This window comes from Castanea sativa, chromosome 2 (genome assembly GCF_040712315.1).
Source record: "Castanea sativa cultivar Marrone di Chiusa Pesio chromosome 2, ASM4071231v1".
Lineage (NCBI taxonomy): Eukaryota > Viridiplantae > Streptophyta > Magnoliopsida > Fagales > Fagaceae > Castanea > Castanea sativa.
Genome location: NC_134014.1, coordinates 54936407 through 54959471, shown reverse-complemented (window position 1 = coordinate 54959471; position 23065 = coordinate 54936407). Strand labels below are relative to the sequence as shown.

Here is a 23065-nt window from a genome sequence, read left to right as displayed (position 1 = left end):
AGGGATACTAACAAAGTTGTAGATTTAATTATGAAAGCTTCTAAATTTGTAAGTTGGGATGTAAAGCAAACAATTAAAGACATGCAGGGCTTACCTACTTGATGTCTAATTCAGCTTGTTCATGGGCCAAAGGACGGATAAATAGGGTAGCTTACCTACTACCTTATAAATGAGCTTTTTTTTTTTTTTTTTTTCGATATGAATAAATGAGCTTCTTATTGTAATGCTAATTGCTTATGTCTTGTCTTATTAGGGTGGTTGAGACCATTTCTAGGATGGTTCTTACTAAGTTTATGTTTGTTTTATTCCTATTGTTTCATTAGTACATTTCTTTACATTAAAAAAAAAAAGGCACATTAGTAGATTTCTTTAAAGCAAAAAAAAAAAAATACATATATATATATATATACACACACTCTTAACTCTCACGTAAGATATGAGTTTGATTTATTGGGCCAGGAAAACTCCTGGGCCGAGAAAAGTCCACCGAATCTCAGCCCCAGCTGTTCCTTAGCCTAATATTTGACGCTCAGTCTTATTTTCTCTCTCTTTCTGTTCTGTGTGTAATGAAATCTTTCTATTTTTGTATTTAATTTAATTGTCCCGATATCTGAAGCATCCTCCATTGGTAAAAACCGAAAGTTCGATAACATCGAAGACGAAGAAGTGTTTAGCAAAGGTCCAATTCGAAACGGAAATGGCTGCTGCTGCTCTACCCACTGCCACTTGTTTCTCTCCAAACCAAACCCACTTCTTATCCGGTAAATTCTCCCTCAACAATTTCTTCTTTTCAAATTCTTACTGTATCTCATAGATCTCTGCCAAACCTTTTGACATGCTACTACGTAAATTTATTACTACAATCATACTGTTCTAGTTTAATTTTTTGATTGTTGATTACTATGTTTATGTTGTTAATTTTGAAATTTAATTGCAACCACAATTGTACTATATGTCGTTTACCTTTTTTTTTTTTTACACTTTTCATCTTTTGCAGTTATTCACTGCATTCATACTTTTTTTTAACATCTAGTAGTTAGATTCTAATTTTATGTCATTCAATTTTGCACCTTTTTGTATAAATAGTGCGTACAATCTAATGTTTCACCCAATTATTCACATTCATGCCATGCTTGTAATATGCTCTCAACATTATATCTTACTAATAGTATAAAATTTACTACATAAGCTTTACAAACAGGACGGAATCAGGATTCAAACTTAGTGGGCCGAAGTTCTTTGTTCAAAGATTTTAAAATATTAAAATATCAATACTAGAGGTTGACAAAGTTACATTATTAGCATTAATATATTAATTGTTATTTGTATTTTTTCTTTTGAAAAAAAAATTTAATAATAGGATTTTATAATCAAGAGTTTTGCAAATCAATTGGCACGCCTTAATATTTTCAAGGTCTAACTAACGTGTGGATAAACGATCAATATGTGACATAGGAGTTGTCTCTGTAACTATAAGAGTGGAGTCATTTGAGAGAGGCATAGAGCTCTCAAGTGAGAGGGAGAAATTAAGTAAAGGTTATTGGGTTTTTGTGATTTTTTTTGCTAAGATTTGTAATTGATTTGTTGTTATTGTTTTTGCTTAGACCAGATTTATGATTTGTCCAAAGATTTTCTTATTATCTGGATATGTGCATTTTTTTTAAAAGATTTTTCTTGTTATTTATTTGTTGGATTTCTTGGGTCAGTTTGTACATCTTTTGGGGAGGGGGTCCAAGTGTATAAATCTTAGAGCTAGAATTAAAATTCTTTTTGTTAATATATATAGTTGTATTTTTTTTTTTCAAAGGTTGGGGGGGGAGGGGAGGGGAGGGGCATGGCCCCCTTAGCCCTTGAGTAGTTCCATCCCTGTTTACAAATTGATGTTTCAACTTTTAATAAACGACACAATCGAGATTTGGTAGATTGGTCAAGCCAAAAGGCTTGTAACTCAATGACATTGCTTGTTCGAATCCCCTTTTCACCCCACTGATTATAACAATTGAAGTGTATCTATATATGTATAACTTTTAAACACGACATGAAAAAGACATATTTATTATGTTGTTGATGTGCATGTTAGGCATAGTTTGTATGAATTTTATAGAAAATTTGGTAGTAGCTTTTGCATTTTTCCTGTTTTTGTTTACACAGATTTCAGTCCGTCTAATTAATTCTTGAATATTTGAAGCCAGGTTCTTTGAAGCCAACTGACCGATGTCTTATGAATATTAGCACATGTGATCCATCTCTAACTCCTGGTTTTCAGCGTAAAGCAAAACTTACTACATCTAAAACCCCTTTTACAGTTCGAGCAGGGTATGTATACAATTAACTTATCCATGAAAAAAAAAAAAGTAGTCTCATAAGATTTTTTGGACTCGCTACTTTGTTCATTGGGAATTATGGGTGAGTGTGTGTCTTACTATATTTGAGCATGTACTTGTATCTTTATACACATTTATACATATAAAAATGGCTACTGTGGTTAGCATCTTTTTTGTAGTAGTTGTTATGTAGAGTACTGCTTATTATTTTGCCTTCCAACCATTTTTTGCATTGGTAAGCTCAATTTAGTTGGCTGTGTACTCTTTCCTAAAAGCATTCTAGCATTTTATTGAATGAGAAGAAGATGTGGTTAAGCTTTACTCTTCCTTTTTTATTTAACTATGCACTAGATATGTTGGTGTGCATTTGTAGACCAAAAATCTTCTCTTTTTTTTTAACCCCAAAGCACGAATGACCCTAAGGGCCTGTTTGGATTGAGGAGGGAGGGAGGGGGAGTGAAGGGGAGTAATGTAAAGTTAGCTGAAAATAGGCTAATCTTAGGTCAATTCTACTCTACTATACTCTCCCTCCTTCCCTCTCAATTCAAACGGACCATAAGTTTCTAATATGAGATTCTATGAGATATGTGCATGTCTTCATGCCCCCCCCCCCCTCTCCCCAACAAAAAAAAAAAAAAAAAACCAAAAGAAAAATCAAATACATTGACTGGAAACTACAATTAATGCAGTTATTAGTTAGTCTTGTTTCACTTCTTATTAAGGATTCTATTTTTCCTTGTTAGAAAGATTGATAGCTACTCCTCATGTCCTAAGGATATCCCTTTTTTTTTTTTCTTTTTTTCTTTTTTTTCTGAACACTTCGTATTTTGTGCAAGTGCAGTGGGGATGGTGGAAGACCAAATACTGCAAGTATTTTTGTTGGTGGCTTTGTGTTGGGAGGCATGGTTGTTGGGACACTAGGATGCATATATGCACCCCAGGTATTGTTGAAGTATCTAGCTTTATATCCCTACTGAAATCCAACTTATTTGGTCTTGGGTGTCTGTGTTTCCCTAGGTTATCAATTAAGTAGAGTAGTGTATGTGTTCGTTTTGACACTTTAATGATCTAAAATCTGGTTTATTTGATGGAAAACCAAATTGTGCAAGTATCTTTGTTAGTGGCTTTGTAATGAGAGTGGTGTGCGTTTGTCTCCTTAGGTTCTAATTAATTGGAGTAATATATGTGCTTTTTGTCACATTTTTTAGCCTATAGAGTAAAGATATTTCATTTAAAGTCGTAGTTTCAAGAAATATGTAAATGTATGTAATTATTTGGCCTAATTAAAGAGCCATGTGATGCATCAGTAAGTATAGGGCTATTAATTCACTTTTGGGCTATTGATGTGGTTTATATACTGTTCATACAATTAATAGCTCAGATGCACTGTTTATTTATTTATTTTTCAATAATTTTTTTGGCTGAAGTACTGATGAGTTTACTTTTTGCAGATAAGCAAGGCACTAGCTGGAGCTGACAGAAAAGATCTGATGAGGAAGTTGCCAAAATTTATATATGATGAGGAGAAAGCTTTGGAGGTGAGAAGCTGTTCCTGCATTTGCAATCCTTTAAATTATTCATTATGTGTGTATGCATGTTTGTTAATGTGTTCAGCCTTGAAAGTAAAGTCTTTTTGGTTACAAATAAAGGCCTAGTTATGGTTGGTTGCCATAGGACAAACAAGAAAAATATAATTGTTCGTGTGTATAAGTAAGCTTTACGAATTGTAGCTTCAAGAAAAAAAATAGGAAAAACAAACACTGTACAAATTAATTGTTTGTGTTAACTTGTATTTTCATCATCTTTTAACTATTATTGATGTTGTTTTAGTTGTCATTTTTGTTTTTTTTTTAATGTTTGCAATGCATTGATATTGCATTGGTGGTGCAATGACTATAGAGAACCCGCAAAATATTAACGGAGAAGATTGCTCAGTTGAATTCAGCCATAGACGATGTTTCGGCTCAGCTTCATGGAGATGATGCCCCTAATGGAGCTGCAGTGACTTCAGATGAAGTTGGAGCTTCAATGTAACAGAATATTTGTAATAATTGCCATATAAACCATCACTACTTACGTGCGATTGGTACTGGAAAAATAATGTTTTGAATCTTTTAATCCCTTATAATTTTCTATTCGGTTAATAAATTCAGGTTGATTGTACGTATATAAAAATAAATAAATAAATTCAGGTTGATTGTTAAAGACTATACCAGCAATTAGAAACTGTCACAATTGCTGGAACATCTTTGCTGGGGAGTGGGCATCATAAACATTTTTATTCCCAATTTTTTTTTTCTTCCTTTTCTTTTTAGAATGGAATTGGAAGGGAGGGTTGAGTACTGGTCAATACTCAATAGATCACGGGCTTCCTTTTCTTTTTCTTTTCCTTTTTTGGGGAAAAGGGTAGATGACAATTAGTAAAGCAGCAGTAACAAACAATACCCGACAAGTTTCTTTAAATTACATGCAAAATAGCCAAACTTTAGTATGTCTCTCAAAACAAAACAGACTAACAAGAAAGTGGTAGAATCTGCCGTTTATCTTCAAAAAAAACAAGAAAGTGGTAGAAAGAACTACTTTTACATTGAAGGTCTGTTTGGTTGAGGGGTAGAAAGGTCATAGAATAGAAAATAGTGGGAGGATAAAAAAAAATTTTAATTTCTCTTTTTTTTTGTTCGGTTGAGAGTGAAAAAGTAGATGAATGGAAAAAGTGAATTTGCATAAATTTACTCATATACTATTGTTAAAAAATTATGCAAAATTAAAACAAAAAAATGACAAGCAACAAAAAAAAAAAAGGCAATGACCCAAATTACATTAAAAATTAAAAATCATGTATAGAAAAAAATAATCATGTCTAGTTAAAAAAAAAAAAAGACAAAGCACCAGCTCCAGGAAATCACACCCAAAAAAAAAAAAAACAAAAAGGCAAACGCCTAGTGAAGTAAAGAAGAGCAACTTGAAGCGAAAGGCTTAAAATAAAAAAATAAAAAAAGCATCAAGCACATGGACATTTTTGTCATTCAGCCATCATATTTCCTCTCTCAAGTTTTCTCTCCATTTTGGAGAAAAAACTTTTTGGTGGGCTTAGGTAAAAAACACCTGGGTCCTACTATTTATTTTTCTTTCTCTCTATTCTACCCTATTTCACTTTTAAACAAACACACCATGAGGGTGTAAAACTCCTAGTTGCTATTTTAGCAACTTGCCTGCTCAAATTGATCTTTACCCAGGTGTGGGTTGCTAAAATTATTTAGCAACCATGAATAATGAGTTTGTATATATACAACTACCATTCATGGTTGTTAAACACAAGTATTCGGGAATGCATATATCTCTATTTTATACTTTAAAAATTTACTTTATCTATTTTACTATTTAATTTTACAACTCACCTAATATTTTGGTTTTTATTTTTACATACAACTTATTAAAATAATATAAACTACAACATTAAATAATATAAACAATTCAAAAGAGAGAGAAGTGAGAAAGAAAATCAGATAGTTTTAAATTATATATATGAGATGGGTTCAAATTACACCTGGTGTAACTTCACAAGAGTTACACCTTTTTTGGACCTTTAATTTGTATTAGATCCAATGGTGAAAAAACACTCATAATCATACATTTATTGTTTTCTAAAAATTAGTAGCTAAGTCATTAACTCTTCTTATTAAAAATAGAAAAATAAAAAACAGCATTAACTCTACTCTCTATCATCATCTTCATCTTCTCTCCCTCTCTCACATGGTCTTGTGTTCTATATACTTTCACCCTCAACAATGGAAATTAAGGTCGACTTCAGGAAACAAGTGAAATTTTTATTATTATTTTATGTTTGGGAGTGTTGGAACGAAGAAGATACTTGTTTTGTTTGGAATGTTTGTAGGTGGAGGTGAGGCAGAAGATGCACGTTGATGGACAAGTGAATAACTGAATACTCATTAATTATATATATATATATATATATATATATATATATATATATATATATATATATAATACTCATTAATTATTAGGGGGATAATATGACTGCCGGATGCTCTCAATAATTATTAGTGACAAAATCACATGTTGGCAGTGGTGTGGGCACATAAAAATTTTAGGAAAATAAAAAGCCACGTTTCATTTGAATTTCATAATTCCATTTCCATGGATGGCCTGGCCTACACACCAACTAACCAATGAAAGAGATCAAATAATGTGGTCGCCAGAACAGAGCATATACTGTTCATCAAAAAAAAGAAGAGAGCATATACTGACATAGAGAATCTGAGACCTTGGCGTTGGCGATAGCTTTCTTTTGGGATGTGGGTCCGATCGGTGGTTGTGGTTACAATTATTTATTTGTATCCAAATCAAATAATAAAAGCCAGACCTAATTAATTCGACCACTTTTTTATTTTTTATTTTTTGTGGAGAAACCAGACTATTAAGCCTGGGCTTTTACTCAAATGAAAGCTAATCCATCAATGAACATCAAAGGAAACTAATGCGGCAATGTCCTCTGGTAATGATTCCAGCCAGACCTGAGCTCCCGGACAAGTTTTAGCTTTTATTGGCTAGTGAATCAGCCACAATATTACAATTTCTAAGCACATGAGTGAATAGAGAAAACTGAAGATTTGCTACTTGCGTGCGAATATCTTCTATAATGTGACCACACACGACCACCTTTAATATGTCGTGCCGTGACTCTTTTGAAGCACATGGGCAATAATACTACTACAAGCAAAAATCTGCTCTCTCTAATAAAACAATCTGTGACTATAATGCTTTTATTTTCTTCTTAATGAAAGTTACTATTTTCTTATAATAAATATAAAAAAAAATAAAAAAAATTGGAAGTCTATCACGATTGTTAACTGTTACATGGTTCCTATCAACAACAAAAAAAACTGTTACATGGTTTGAGACTAGTTAATTTGCAAAACTTAGGGGTCAGATTCATGTTGGATGAAAATAACTCTTGCTTAATTAGAGTTAAATAGGTTTTTGGGTCAAAACTGGTTTTTGACACAATTAAAATGAATTGGATTGATTACGGTTAAGCATGCCATCAGAATGAAATTGATGATCTGTTTATTAATTGCGTTAGAGTACTACTGGGATGATTTGCTTTGATATTAACACTAAATATATAACTCCAAAACAAAAAATGTAAACGTATTCAAATGAATTGAGGTTATCTTATCGGAATTCGGAGGCTCCAAACGAGTACGCAGTCAGTAGTCAGCAGTAGCAGTCTAAGTATCGATATTTTTCCTATCAAAAAAAAAAAAAAAAAAAAGTATCGATATTTTAAAGAAGCCCACCACCCGGTAAATCATGATTCATGGCATGGCATGGCACACTAGTACCTTCCACCAATTTCTAGAGAAGCATATAGTGGGGCCTTATGGGGTAGGGCCTGGCCCAATTGGGTTTAACATTTACCTACAGTCATCAATTATTCATGTTTCTGTCATATTATGATGGGATCTTCAACTAAACATTCCCTTCAAAACCAAAATTTTTATCCAAAAAAAAAAAAAACAAATTATTTGTTTTAGTGTAAAAAGAAATTATTGTACAAGTCTTATTCTTTCCTAAGAGAACCAAGATTCCAAAAAAAAAAAAACACCAAATTTTTTATACTTAATTTCACAATTTATAAATTTGTAATTTGAACAATACCATCTTTTTATTTAATGATGAATAATAGTATCACTTTGATTATATATATTAATGATAGGCCCAACAATATCCTCATCTAGAGGAAGAGGCAGTGGACAAGGGTAGCTTTAGTCTTCGTCCAATATAGCATCTGTAGGACAAAGAAAAGACCATTCATCCACGATCAATAGTGAAGCGTTACACATCAATAATGAGTCTTCTTACCGTTGGAGAGACGATGATCTTACTATTAACACCTCACATAAGCATTACAGATACCGCATTGAAACTACCACTAATACACCTCCAACGGCTAGGAGGAGAAAACAAGTATTTACATACTAGAACCTCAAACTGGAGAAGGTATGAAATTCTAATCCAGGAACTCTGATACTTTGATATTAAGCACACTCTCTTTTCTCTCTCAATTATCTGACTTTACCATTGAAGATTCTATGGTACGTGTAAGTGCACAATTGCACCTGGCCCCAAGAACAGTTACGGGCCCAGGCCCAATGAGCCTTAAACAATATGAATTTGTAGAGTGTGGGCTTGAAACCTAGGTTAGAAGTATGTGGGGATTAAATGACAAACTAAGGATTTCGAATACTTGGAAACAATAAGGAATATTGTTTATTGGCCTCCTCGGACGTAAGCCGAGAGCTGTTCTTATATTATATCCCTTTCTTAGTCTTATCTTTTTTTTTAGGTTACAAAAGTCCTCTCCCTTTTCTGTCTTAAATTGCTCTTTATATACTACTCTTTTGAATACTTTGTACACGTGTTGGCTCACCTTATTCTTAGCCTAGATATTTCTTTTCTCAGTGCCTTTGAATAGTAACCAGAAGTTTCTCTTCCACTGTTCAGGTGTCACTTCCCCATAAATGCGGCCAGGGTGGTAGGTGCAGGGTCTTTAATGTGGAGGTAGCAGCCTTTATCTTTGACATTTCTTCAACACCGGTGCTTCGGGGGCGTTCTAGGGTTCACCCCTTTTAACCATTGGCATTAACTGTGTCATCTCCTAACCTTTACTATGAAATCCCGAGTTCTTCGGTGCTCATCCGAGGGTAAGTTCACCCTCGGCTGGATCCTCGGATCCTCGGCGTATGGGCCGACCCATAGTACTAACAACTTCTAAACCCAGGGTCAGGTCGGCCTTCCTTAACACGCCCAAAAGGCCCACGTTCCTATCAGGATCTTTTTGCCCCCCACAGTACGCACCACACCTGTGTTCTTTTATCTTTACGTTCTTGTAGGGTTTTGGACGATCTTGGTTGGCTCTCCTTCTAGACGATTATTTAAACTAACGATTTCAGCATTATCAATTAATAAATAAATAAATAATCTATATTAATAATTGTGAAAAAATTATAAATAAATAAAAAGTTGTAAAATTGAAAATATTTTATCGATAAATTTTTTTAAAAATTTATCTAAGGCACAGTAAAATTCATTGAATAAAATTCATTGAATAAAGCATAGAAGATGAGACGTTGGTAACCTGCAAGGCTGCAATAATGCAGAATGAGTCATGTGTTGTGATATCAGAGCGTAATCCGAAGCTGGGTGACATAAGCTCATACGTTTAGTCACCAGTATTTGTTTAGGGAAAATAAAAAGAAAGAAGCTACCCTACCGCCAGGCAAGGCCTGTTTGTTTTTTTATATATTAGAAAATCAAAAAAGAATTCTAAAGCCTATTCCTTCATTCATGGAGAAGATTCCAAAACAAAAGGGCTTGTGTCGCTTGCTCATTATGACTAACACCGATCAATAATTACCACCACATGCTTTTCAATTTTCACACCTTTCACCTTTGTTCTAACTTATTAGAATTATCAAATTACGTTTCCTTTTTTGCATTATTGTTAATTATTCAGTTGCGGGTCTATCACTACTTCTCTGACATAGTTGGCTCCTATGCTATGCCACGTTGGATTGATTTTGACACCATTACCATAATGTTAATTAATTTAGATACATGGAGCGTGATAGATTAGTAAATGCTGGTTCCAACTTCCCAGCTAAATTAAAACACCACTCATTATCACTAATATTATTGCTACCCGACTCTTTTCTTTCTTTCTTTGAACAAATCATCTTTCTTTCTTTCTATCTTTGGACAAACCAATTCCAATTCAACTTCTTCCACTCTGCATGGCCAATCATGTATATACTTAATTTTGGGCTAGATTCAGTGTTAGACGATGTTACATTATTATTGTTATTATTATTATTATTATTATTATTATTATTATTATATATTTTTAGTTTCAATGTTTTTTTTTATTACTCTATTAATAGATCACATTGTTTGTCAACGTGTTTTATGCTTCCAAAATATCAAAATAATTAAAAATAAAAATCATTTAATCAAATAAAATATTTAAATTTCAAGATTTTTTTTTAAAGATATACTCAAAGAGTAATGATAAATCCATAACATTTTCATAATAACTTACTTCATAACAAATTTTAGGTGACAAACTGTTACTAGTTCTAATTTAAGTCTATCACTAAAATTTTATCCACTAGTAAAGCAATGGTTAATAACAATTTACCACTTAAAATTTGTTGTAAAAATAAGTTTATTTATTTACCACTTAAGTGGCAAGCTGTTTTTGTCCATCGTAGCATTTCTCATATCGAAAACATAAGTTTATTAATTAGATAAAAACTAACATCCTATTGGTGTATTACAAAAAGACATGCAATCAAATTATGAGATTTTCAAAACATTAACCTAGGAAATAGCTATTAAGTAGTGTAATTTTTATATATAATTACAAAAATATAGTCAAACATTCAAGAAATTTAAGTGAATGTAACTTAAGGTAATTTTTTCTTTAATTTTGACTAGTTATTTTAATGTTTATCTTTAATGATATCAGTTAATTTATATAGGAGTATAATGTGGATTCTAACAAGCTCAACTGGTAGATGGTTGAATAAGAGATTTGCGTTTTAATCCCTACCTATACCAAAAACTGATTAATGTCTTGGTTTAATGATAAAGAGTTATCATCAAAAGCGAACGTCATATGTTAAAACTCATCATCAAGAAAAAATATAGAAGTATAATATTTAATTATCTTATATAAAATAGTAATATAATTATATACTACGAATATACTATTACAAAAATAATATTATTAATCCATGAATGTAACATGATGGTTGTCTTCTGTCCATTATTATTTTTAGAATAATGTGAATAGTGGAGTTGTTAGCCAAATGAACTCATCATTTTACTTTTCTATTCCCAACTTGGCAAGTGAATAAATGTGACAAAAATTATAATATAGTATATTACTTATTTTTTAACAGATTTGAGGTTGAATAAGAGATTCGATGTTTAATCCCCATTTACATACAAAATTGATTGTGTCTTGATCTGATAATAAAAAGCAATTATCAGAAGCGGACGTTATAGATTAAAACTATCTCTCAAAAAAATATATAGAAATATAATATTTAATTATCTTATATAAAATATTAATATAGTTATATACTACGAATATACTACAACAAAAATAATATTATTAATCCATGAATGTAACATGATGGTTTTCTTTTGTCCATTATTTCAAGAATAATGTAAATAATGGAGTTGTTAACCAAATGAACCCATCATTTTACTTTTCTATTCACAATTTGGCATGTAAATAAATGTGACAAATATTATAATATAGTATATTACTTATATTTTTTAACAGGTGCAACCACGCAAGTGGCAATAGGTAATACCGTAATAGCATTTATGGCCTGTTTGGATGTTTAAAAAAGGATGGAGAGTAGAGTAGAGGGAGAGTAATTCAATTACCTTGTTTTGAAGTTTTTTAAAGGAGGGGAAGGAATTTGAAGGAGTTTGGAGGGGTTTCAACTCCCTCTAACTCCTCTTTTTAATTCCCCCAAATTGAAGAGATTTTGAGGGAGAGTAGAGTGGATAAATTATTGACCAAATGAATTTCCTAATTTACCATTTCTAAATTAAAAAAATTACAAACCGATTATATAAATAATCTTTGTTTGTTTTCTTAGAAAAATTTAAGATGAATGAAAAAAAAAATCTCAGACTTCAAATTTCACTTCCAAAAAGTTCTCTATGCAAGCTAAGCACAAATTTGTGACAATGGAAACGAAAGCGGTGGTGAGATTCATATTGAGGAAGCAGTTGTCGATGGCGTTGGAGAGGCACGACGCCACGGCGTGGCGGTGGTGGAGGAGACTAATGACGTAGAGGGACCAATCGATCCAGAAGTGAGGCTAATGTACTCAGCGAACGAAGGCGACCCGAACGGGATCAGAGAGCTATTGGATTTTGGCGTCAACGTCAACTTCAAGGATAGCGACGGCCACACAGCACTCCACGGCGGTGAATGAGATGAGGCGATAATGTTTGAGGAGATTAGAGTCTAGTTAGAGCTGTGGCTCTACGAGCTACTGCTGCTGCCACAGTAACAATTGCTTTGATGAGAGAGACCAAGCAGATCGAAAATGGAGACAAAGCAATGAATATACTTTATTTTGTTTTATTTTTTTTAATTTTATTTATGCTTCTCCAAAAAAAAAAATTTCATTGACATATTCTAATTTTTATTTTTATTATATTTTTTTTGAGGTAATAATTTTTTTTTTTTGAAAGCAAGTAATAAAAATTATTTTATAATAGTCAATAGTAGTTTTATACTTTTATTAGTGGTATTTGGCGGAATGAGAATGTTGATTAAATAATTATTTAATCTAACAAATTAATCATAGACCAATGTTGCAAGTTTATTTTTAAATAAGAGTAAATTTATCTATTTAAATTATTTCTTCTTTTTTCTATCTTAATTTTTAAAACATCAAAAAAAGATAAATGACTAATTACTCTCTTCTTTTTTACTAATTTTAAAAACATCTAAATAAAGTGAAAGATAACCATCCTCTCCTCCCTTTAAACTTCCGTACAGGCCATTAGGAAATGGTCGGATGAGTTGATGCCTAGCCATTCTTCTCTAAGATAAGTGTATGACGTAACTTCTAATCAAAATTGTCTGGATACGAATCTCCAAGCCTCAATCATTAACGTCCACTAAAGCAATCAAATCAAAAACTCCAAAAAAACCTTCAAAGACACGTCTTTATTCTTTACACCTTACTTTATTTCATTCATATAATTTACTACTTGCCTCGTCGTCCACGTGTGGTGAGTCTGTTTTTACTTTTACATTCCAGCTTGCTAGCTAGCTGCTCACCCCTCTGGATTTTGTATAATTTTTTTATTATTAGTATTTATATTAATTATTGATATTATTCATTTTAACTAATATATAATAGTAAAAATAATACAATACTAAATAAAAATAAAGGTATAACAATCCTAACACACCATGTTTATAATTACGAAAGATATTAAGTTTTACCCAATGACATTTCATATTATAATAGCTTTTATCAAGGTGATAGGCTTAATAGTGCGTGTTGAGCCGTGGACTTTGTCCGAGGACACCTAATAGTCCAAAGATGGATAAACATCATAACAGAAGTTCACGTTAGTAAATGAAGAAAGAGGTCTGGTTATAAGGGTTTAGGAAGGAGGTCCGAGGACAAACGACACCTCAGCTAATCAAAGTAGAGGTCAGAAGGTGTGGTCTGTCATCAAGAGCAACACTTCGGGAGCTTCTATTGATCAAGATAAACATTAGGAAAGTATGGGACAAAGAAAAGCTAAGAAATATCTAAGATTGCTACCACCACATTGAATACTTTGCAGTTGACTCTTTAGCTGCATTAATGTAGAGGTGATATTTAAACAGTAATATTCAGCCTTACAGTTACGCCCAAAGATTTCAAAAAGGTGTTGATGGGACAAAGATTAAAATCAACAACTTGATCTACACGTGAAAGGTGGAGATGAAAAAAAAAGAAATAAGGTAGAAAAACACCATTATAGAAAGGCTATTTGAGAATTAAGAGAAAAAAAAACTATAGCAACAAGAACTAGACTTGTAACCAAATTCTAAAGAAATATATACAAGAACTAATTTCCTCGAATTGTGCCAAATAAGATTTTCTTTGAATAAAACCAGTTTATTCTTGTTTTCTTGTCATCTGGACTCACTATAATTGTTGTCAAACTCATTAAACCTAGTTTTCTTACTCACCCTTTACAAATTTATTATATTAGACTCTTTACAACTAAATCCTTTTATCTTTTGGGAGTCCAAATTTTCTGTCCCACTTTTCGTGCTTCACTCTATACTCTACCAATAAAAACTTGTCATGTGTTCATCTAATTAATTAAATACTACAATTATTGACTTATTAATGCTACAGTTATTAATTAATAGTAGTATTTAATTAATTAAGTTAACACATGACTAATTTTTATTGATAAAATATAAAGTGAAGCAAAAAAAATAGGACAACAAATTTAGACTCCTCTTTTAGGCTTATGAAGCAAACCGTGACCCAACAGCTTTCTTTTTAATTTTTTGGATGATGACCATATACACCCACTTTTATAAACATGTCACAATTATAAACTATAATTTTCCTGTTAAAACATAAAGATGTCAGATTCATGATTTTGGTGACAACCTGTAATAAGAGTATAAGCCTGAAATCTTTCCTTTTTTAATTTCAAAGCAATTTATAATTGTTTCTACGGCAACGTGGGGCCGTCATACTTGTCTTTTTGTAAGGACTGTCCTAATTCTCAGTTCATAACAAATAAAATAAAAATAATTAAAAAAAGAAAAGAAGAAGAAGAATAAGTAAGGATTGTCCTCTCATATCAGATGTCACCTCCACCAGTTACGCATCGATTAGAAGACATTAAAATTTCTAAGCACAAGGAAGAAATGAAATTATATTATAAACAGTAATTACGTACTTATTGTGAACCCCACCACCACAGCACACCGATCAGTAATACAAATTAAAATTGATTATGTATTTTGTAGTTTGTATTTTTGTGCTTGGTTGCATAGTTTCATTGGCTATATAATAGAGAGGTGATGAGGAAGCTGATGACACGGTAGAAGCAAAGCAAAGCAAAGCAAATGCTATGGCCTTCATATGAATACAACTCAGCTCTCAGGCTTTACAAAGCATCATACATGCATACATAGCTAGATTCTAGATTGGTCCAAAGATAGTACACAACAACAAAAGGTTTGCTGGTTTCTCATATCATTTTTATGGCTTCTGCTTCCTTCGTTCCATTGCCTCTCCAAAACTCTCCCTCCAAATCTTCCTCTTCCATGATTTCTGGAGCCCAATTTTCTCAGTCTCCCAAAATTGATTGCAGGTTCCATCTTTTTCTCTCTCATTCCTTCTTTACTTTTTTTGCTTTTTTATTCTCTACAATCTCGCCATCTCTTTAACAACCATTTCATGTTTGATTTTTCATAGTTTTGATTTGAACATCTTTTTTTTGGCTGCTGGGGTTGCTTTTGTTTTAAATATTATTTGAAGGTCACGTGGATTATTTTGTACTAATAAGATCTTCTGGGAAAAAAAAAAGATATAATAAGTAGGACTATTATATTGTCTTCTTCGGTGTCTTGGTGGAACATATATCTGATTCTTGGAGCTGTTTCTCGTGATCTTGTGGCAATAATGATGTCAAGGCTTCACCTTTACCAAAAACAATTTAATTATATTCCTCGTAAAAACTAAACTAGTAAGTAAGCCAATGAAATGAGAACACGTTGGTCTCTTCTCTTCAAATACAATTTTATAGACTTGAGATCATACTTTATCTGTTGCAACTTGCAACCACAGAACGAACGACCTGTATTTGTATGGATTATCCTGTCAAAAAAAAAAAAATTATCATTAATTTGTTATATATATTATATATATATATATATATATATATAAATTGAGTAAGAGTAATGGTTTTGGCTTTTTACTAATTAAAGCTTTTATATTTATTTATTAAAATTGTGGTCCACGGTAAGTATGCGCTGGAAACAACTTGATGGTAGGTACCCTAAAACAATTAAAACAAGTAACAAGGTGCTGTACATTGATTGTACTTAGGCTTATTTTATTTGACATATATTGTTTGTTTGTTTGAAGTTTTTTTTTTTTTGAAAAGATGTTTTGTTTGAAGTTTGAACTTTGAAGTTTCCTAACCTGACATGACAACGGTGTTGAGGGTTTAGACTAAAGTTGATAGTATTATTAGTAGCCAGCCAATAACAATAACTTCTAATCACTGATTAGATTTAGGGATGCCACAGCAAAGTTCATTTCCTAACGCTTTTCAAATTAAAATAACAACTAATCTAATATTAGACAGTACTGCTTCGATGCACCTTACTAATTATTTATTTTTTGAAAGTACTAAAAAAATTATATATATATATATATATATTTTTGTGAGGTCTACCAAATTAAATTCAAAAGCCTGAATTTGGAATTCAGCACAAAAAAAAAAAAAATAAATAAATAAGAAGAGTACTTCATTGCTTAATGTGGGTCATCCATAAAGAAGAAAAAATAGAAAGTAACATGTCGTTTTATAGAAAAGAATATGGACCACTATCCCTTTCTTCTTCTTTCTTTTTCAAAATTTTTGTATATATTTTATTTTCATAAGAATCCCTTTTTTTTATTTGCCTTTAGTCCCCTCCACTTCCATACTAGGGCCTGCAGTTCCACTTTCCTTTTTTTGGGAGAACTCTTATGCCATTGATGGGTCCAATATGTCCTTATTTCTGCTTGGGAAAATTCTTGTGCCACATAAAGTGTCACAAGAACTACTCTCCTGCTTATGATTGTTTGCCACTATTCACTTTCATCATTCCAATTAGCTGTCAGAAAATTGCTCCAATTATGAAACTCTGTCACTCTGATGCTATTCACTTTCATGTTCCAAGTTCCATTCTCTTTTTATTATTCTGAGATTCATAATTCTATAACCATCTTCTTATCTTTATAACGAGAGAAAGACTAAATACACAACAAAAATTAATTCAATACCTGTTGAATTAATAATAATAGGTTTTATCTATTCCTCATACTAGTAATAAATAAAGAAGTGATATTAATAATAAGTTAAGTAAAAATTTGCCTACTCAATTGATGTGACATTTCCTAATGTTTGTCCATAAATGGGGAAAGCACCTATGTGCCGGGCATGTACAACCTTTTATGCTTAGCACAAACAAGATTTTCTCCCATTGGATAGTAATAGGTAGAGATAAGTATAGATTTGTCGATTTCACATCAAGATGTATATGGCGAAGTGAATTCTTCTGGGGGAGTTAGTGTGAGTTTGGATTTAATCGTGCGTCTGCTTTTCTGTGGGTAAATTCAACAAATTTTAAGTTAAAATTAGGTCCCATGGTACTATTTACACATTTAAATATTATTTTGTTATATTTAAATATTATTTTGTTATAATATTTTTAGTTTTCAGTTTTCAGCAATAAGTGGTATCCAAACAGATCCTTAATGTTTGAACCACAACAGACATTAATGGACCCGTGTTGCCCAAACACTTTTATTTTCTGCACCATATTGGCTCAAAACATACTTCAAATATACCCTAGTAAATTATAGTTGTATTTTACTCAAATAAGTCATATTCAGAATGCTATACATATGTGCTAAGTTACAAGGTTTTTTAAAAAAAAAAATATTCCAAACAATCGAGATCCAACCCACAAAGTTGAGTGATACAAGAAGTCAAATTAGAACATAAGTCTACAATAAGGTGGCCAAAGTTCTGTACTAATTGACTATATATATTATTGCAGATTATCAATGGCACGTATATGTATACATACATGTATAATACACTTACATACACATTACACGGTGGATGAATCCATTGATCACAAGAGATGGGCACCATTAATATTACATATAGTAAGAATATATAAGAATGAGAATATAGGGGAGGGGGAGCATTGAGACCGTACTCCTCCCAAGTCGTGCCAAGTAGTGGTACCTTCATGGTTCTTTCCTCCTCCTCCCTGAGTTATGGACCGTTGTTCATTCACATGTATGTACTATAATGTAGCATATGCATGTTGCAACTTACCAAAACAACCACAGTTTAGCTTTAATTTGGCGGGTTTCCTCGTTACTTTGTCTCTTGTAACTTTATGATTTTGTTTTGAATTCTGATTACCAAATAAACTTTATTCTCTCTTTCATTGTCTCTCTTTTGGTGCTGTTTCGCAGGATTTTCCTTCTCTTCTATTAGAAACGAAACTAAACTAAAATAGTGACGTACATCAAAGTCTTTCCAAATAGCTCAGACAAGTAACATCAAGCGCTGTGAACAAAAGAAGCTAATAGGGAAGAGAAGGAATCCAAGAACATCTTCTACTACCTCATTGCCAAGTTTACACAACTAAAGGAAAACCAAAGATGGGTTTTTGGACACTCTTTGAGGTGGCATCCATGCCAATCTTACAAGTCCTCCTAATCAGTATATTGGGAGCATTCATGGCAACTGAATATCTAAATCTTCTACCTGCCGATGCTCGAAAATCCTTGAACAAGGTAATGCATGCAATCCATGCATTGATACATAAACCCTTTTTTTATAATAATAATTATTATTACACAACCTCAGTTGTGTAGCTCATTGGTTATATATATATATATATATATACAAAGATAAACTTGTGAGAATCTACTCGTAGTTATGGTTATACGAGTGCAATGGGAAAAGGGTCAAGATGATTTTGCTTTTCTACATGCTATTTTCAATCTTAAGAATTATGGAATTATGAGTTTTTTTTTTTTTGCTTTTGCAGATTGTCTTCATGGTGTTCACTCCCTCACTCATGTTTGCGAGTCTATCCAAGACTGTTACGCTCCAAGACATTATTTCATGGTAGGCAACTTTTTTATTCTTGGTGCTTTTTCTCTGTGTATTTCTTTTTGCTCTATTAAATTAGACATCCTTTATACATGGCTGTTAATCTTTCTACCCGTCACAAAATGAAATGCCTTAAGAGGAAGTAATATAGAAATAGCATTTAACTTTGATATCTTTTGTCAGTGGTAAAAAATGAAGAACTGAGGAAAAAATCCACTTGGTCAGTTTTAAATGTTAACTATTTTTTTTTTGGGGGGGAGGTGAATTACTTCTCTTTGAAGTGACTATGCTGAGAATAAATTCAAAAGGGTAAATTCCGGAAATTTCATGAAATGCATACTGGAAAGTTACATCTTACAACTCGACATCAACAATTAATATCATCTTAATACACCACTGCAATATCAGTTCTGGCTTAATTTGCTTAAAAAACACAATGCCTGAAAGTGATTATTCAAATTCCAAACATATTAAGACAACATATGGTGCATTGCTTTACACAATTTCTCAATGCTGTGGCAACTTCTTAGTTTTTCACTAACAAGAAGTTAGTTTCAAGAATTGAGGCTAGTGCTTGGTTAGAATTCCACAGATTGACATGACACGTTCAGTTAATTTGAGGCTTGAGCCTCTGCCCTCTAAATACATTTACATTAATTGAGACCTACTCAAGAAGCAAGTTCTTTGGTATAAACCTACACAATTTAGTTGGACCATTAAATTTCTTAAATCTTGTCTCATCTTTTTCAGGTGGTTTATGCCAGTAAACATTGGGCTTACCTTTTTATTTGGAGGAATTCTTGGATGGGTAGTTGTAAAAATATTGAGGCCTAAGCCTCATCTGGAAGGCCTTATCATTGCTACATGTTCATCAGGTATTTTGTCACTATTGACAGCTTTTAATCCTTCTCAGAATCCATTTATGTGAAATCAAGTCCTCATAATTAGCTTGTTGATTAGGAAACTTGGGAAACCTTCTCCTTATCATTGTCCCTGCAATCTGTAATGAGGATGGGAGTCCATTTGGTGAACGTAGTACTTGTAGCTCTGTTGGACTATCATATGCATCTTTCTCCATGGCGGTAATGCAACCTCACTATTCCTAATCTACAATCATCCATGCTTGAATTAACATGAATCCTTGCCTTTAGGTTCTATTTTCATGTAAAGAGCTTTCCTGTTTGTATTGGCTATTGCAGCTGGGTGGTTTCTTCATCTGGACCTATACTTACCAGCTGATACGAACCTCTTCCAAAAAACTCAAAGCACTACAAGCAACTGAGAAGATCTCAAAGACACCTAATAATGATTTAAGTGCTGATGCAGAAACTCAACTTCTCAAGGGAGAAGATGAAGAACGTGTTGCTATAATTGTATCATCAAACAAGTCTATTGAAGACTCCGAGGACCAAGTAGTAAGTCCGCATATAAATCATATTATTTACAACAAATTCTGACATATCTATGGCAAATGTGAAACTAATTTTCTGGTCTAGACACATACTAACGCCTCTTCTAATTAATTGTAGATTGTAGCCCAAGGATCAGCCAGTGGACTGGCAAAGGGAAATTTGTCATTCTGGACTAAACTAACTGGATTTCTTCACCAGATTCTTGAGGAGCTATTGGCCCCTCCAACACTAGCTGCTGTGAGTTTTCTCAACATTTCACCTACATCTACGTACTTAACAAGGTTTTTGAAGTCCTAATTTATCATTTATGCAAAAGAGAAGTAACAGACTTGTTTTTTCTGTCTCTAACCAGACTGTGGGACTCATCTTTGGGGCAATTACATTTCTGAGAAACCTAGTAATTGGTAGTGGTGCCCCCCTGCGGGTGATCCAAGACTCCATTCAATTACTTGGGTATGTATCATTCGTATATTTCCTTTTGGCCTTAAAATATCAATCATTAGGCTTGCATATTTCAAATGGGTTAATTGAACAACTTTTCATTTATATCCAAACTTGAATCAACTAATGTTTGAATTTTCATTGTCAGAATTGGCATTCAAACTGCCAATAATATGTCTACTACTTTCTCAGATAAATACAATTAATATTATTACATCACTACTAACTAATAGCAGAAGCTCTGTGTAGGGATGGGACAATTCCTTGTATCACTCTTATACTAGGAGGCAACCTCACTCAAGGTGAACAGAACTCCGATCATCCTGTTTAATATTTAAACCAACATCAAGAGGAAACAAAATCTTAATCCTTTTGTTAACAATATCGTAAATTATATAGGCCTACGCTCGTCAAGAATGAAGCCGTCGGTCGTCATTGGAGTGCTTTTAGTTCGGTACGTTCTACTTCCTGCAATCGGTATTTGGGTTGTTAAAGCAGCTGCAACTCTTGGCTTCCTCCCCTCAGACCCTTTGTACCGCTTTGTGTTAATGGTTCAGTTCACCCTGCCTCCTGCCATGAATATTGGTAAGCAACTCTCACAATATGCAGTCTCTAATAACTTTACAGAATCTTCATATGCTATCATTTCTTTCTTCTTTTTTAAGCTAAATGTGTTATCATTTCTTTATCAACGTAGTAATGATTTTTTTAACATTAAACTTGCTACAAAATTAAATTAAATAATTTTGCAGGAACCATGACCCAACTGTTTAATGTGGCTCAAGAAGAGTGTTCAATTCTATTTCTATGGACATACTTGGTTGCTGCTCTTTCACTCACAGTTTGGTCAACAATCTACATGTGGATTTTGTCTTGAGTGTGCCTTCAACTCAGGTTGAACATCTCTGAAAACATCAAACTATAACGAGAGAGACTCACTATATGGAGTAAAAACTAGAAGCCATTACAAAATATTCCATTAGTTACATACATTACAATTTTATGTTGTTTATTTTTCTCCCGTATGAAGTCAGCTGTTGATGTAAGATATTGTCATTTGAAATTTTTTTGGTAGATTTTAGTTATAAACTGAGACCTGTATGTATTTCATGTACTCGCGTGTAATAGCTAATAAGGTAGTGCACAACAGATCTAGAGGACAGAGCCTGGTTGTAGGCCATCTGTATGAAATATTCTACGTTACATTGTTTTGCTTGGATTGAAAGTTTGCCTATAGCAGTTGTTAAAATTGAAATATTCCTACATCTTTAATTGAATATCTATATATGTAGACACACACTCATACATATGTAATTGAATTTAACTCTTTCACGTCCATTTTATACTATTTTTAAAACCAACTTTATTGTTTGTCATTTTTTTTCCCAAAATAAGGAACAAATGATTACATTGCTCTCTCCAACCCTCCATAATACCTTTTTTCTTTTTCCTTTTTTTTAATTCAATAATTGGGAGGAGAAAATTTTGAACTTAGTACATTTCCATTAAAATACCAAAAGATATTGGTTAAGTACAAGACTCTTGGCTAACAAAAATAATTGTGCATTGAAAATAATTAATGACAAGTAAATTCCTAAACTCAGAGATGAAACATAGTATTTATAATTGCTATACTCAGGGACGGAGGCATTCATTGACCAAGGGGGGCAGTGGCCCCCCCTAATTTAAAAAAAAAAATTATATATATATGCATTAATTTTAGCAATTTTGTTCTATAAAATTACATTTTACCCTATTAACAATATTATTGAATCTTTTTAGAGTAACGTTAAAGATACAAACTTATTTACAATATTTTTATAAACTGTTGAGGTACAAATTCTTATTGGTTCGCATCTGAGTTTATTACTTGCATAACTTTTTTACTTATCAATAATCACTCACTATATCATCAATATACTTCTAGCATTTTTCTCATTTTAAAGGCCATTAAAATTTTATAGATCTAAAATCTAAAACAACATATACTAGCCCAAAAACATTTGTGCAACAACAAAAATCACCAATAGCAAAGCTAAAAAAAATTAAGTCTAATTAACCAATTTTACTCAAATAAATAATTGCCCTTTAAAAAGTTTTAAATAGAATAATTTTGTCTTTACCTAGCAAATGCACACATTAAAAATTATAAAAAAAAAACCTCCACGACTAAGAAGCTGCCAAACTAGAGGTCAAAGTCGCCCCCCTTAACTTAAAATCCTGGCTCCGTCCCTGGCTATACTCTTGCTGAGCCATATCAATGTAGTATTTCAGTCCATGCAACACACTTCGGTCCATTCCGGTTCACTTCAGTCTATCCGGTCTACTTTGTCCATACAGTTGGTTTTGGTTTATTTGGTCCAATCAATATATTTCGGTCTACTTAGGTCCACT

At 32.5% G+C, this 23065-nt stretch overlaps 2 protein-coding genes across 3 annotated transcripts; both read left to right on the top strand.

The window, feature by feature from the left end:
* The first annotated feature begins 252 nt into the window (after positions 1–252).
* On the top strand, positions 253–4529 carry LOC142626059 (uncharacterized). The gene is made up of 5 exons (XM_075799832.1): positions 253–761; positions 2193–2316; positions 3166–3265; positions 3776–3862; positions 4224–4529. Exons 1-5 carry the CDS (start codon positions 698–700, stop codon positions 4356–4358), a joined length of 510 nt encoding a protein of 169 aa, XP_075655947.1. The 5' UTR covers positions 253–697; the 3' UTR covers positions 4359–4529.
* Positions 4530–14876: 10347 nt separating this feature from the next.
* On the top strand, positions 14877–21928 carry LOC142623956 (protein PIN-LIKES 7-like). 2 transcript variants are annotated; one of them, XM_075797447.1, is made up of 11 exons: positions 14877–15281; positions 18173–18496; positions 18754–18833; positions 19569–19693; positions 19779–19900; positions 20018–20233; positions 20348–20467; positions 20583–20683; positions 20921–20973; positions 21071–21256; positions 21424–21928. In XM_075797447.1, the coding sequence occupies exons 2-11, from the start codon at positions 18362–18364 to the stop codon at positions 21546–21548; spliced, it is 1263 nt and encodes a 420-aa protein (XP_075653562.1). In that variant the 5' UTR covers positions 14877–15281; positions 18173–18361; the 3' UTR covers positions 21549–21928. The 2 variants fall into 2 exon arrangements, with proteins under 2 accessions (XP_075653562.1, XP_075653563.1); XM_075797448.1 differs by having other exon boundaries at positions 15003–15145.
* The last annotated feature ends 1137 nt before the right edge of the window (positions 21929–23065 follow it).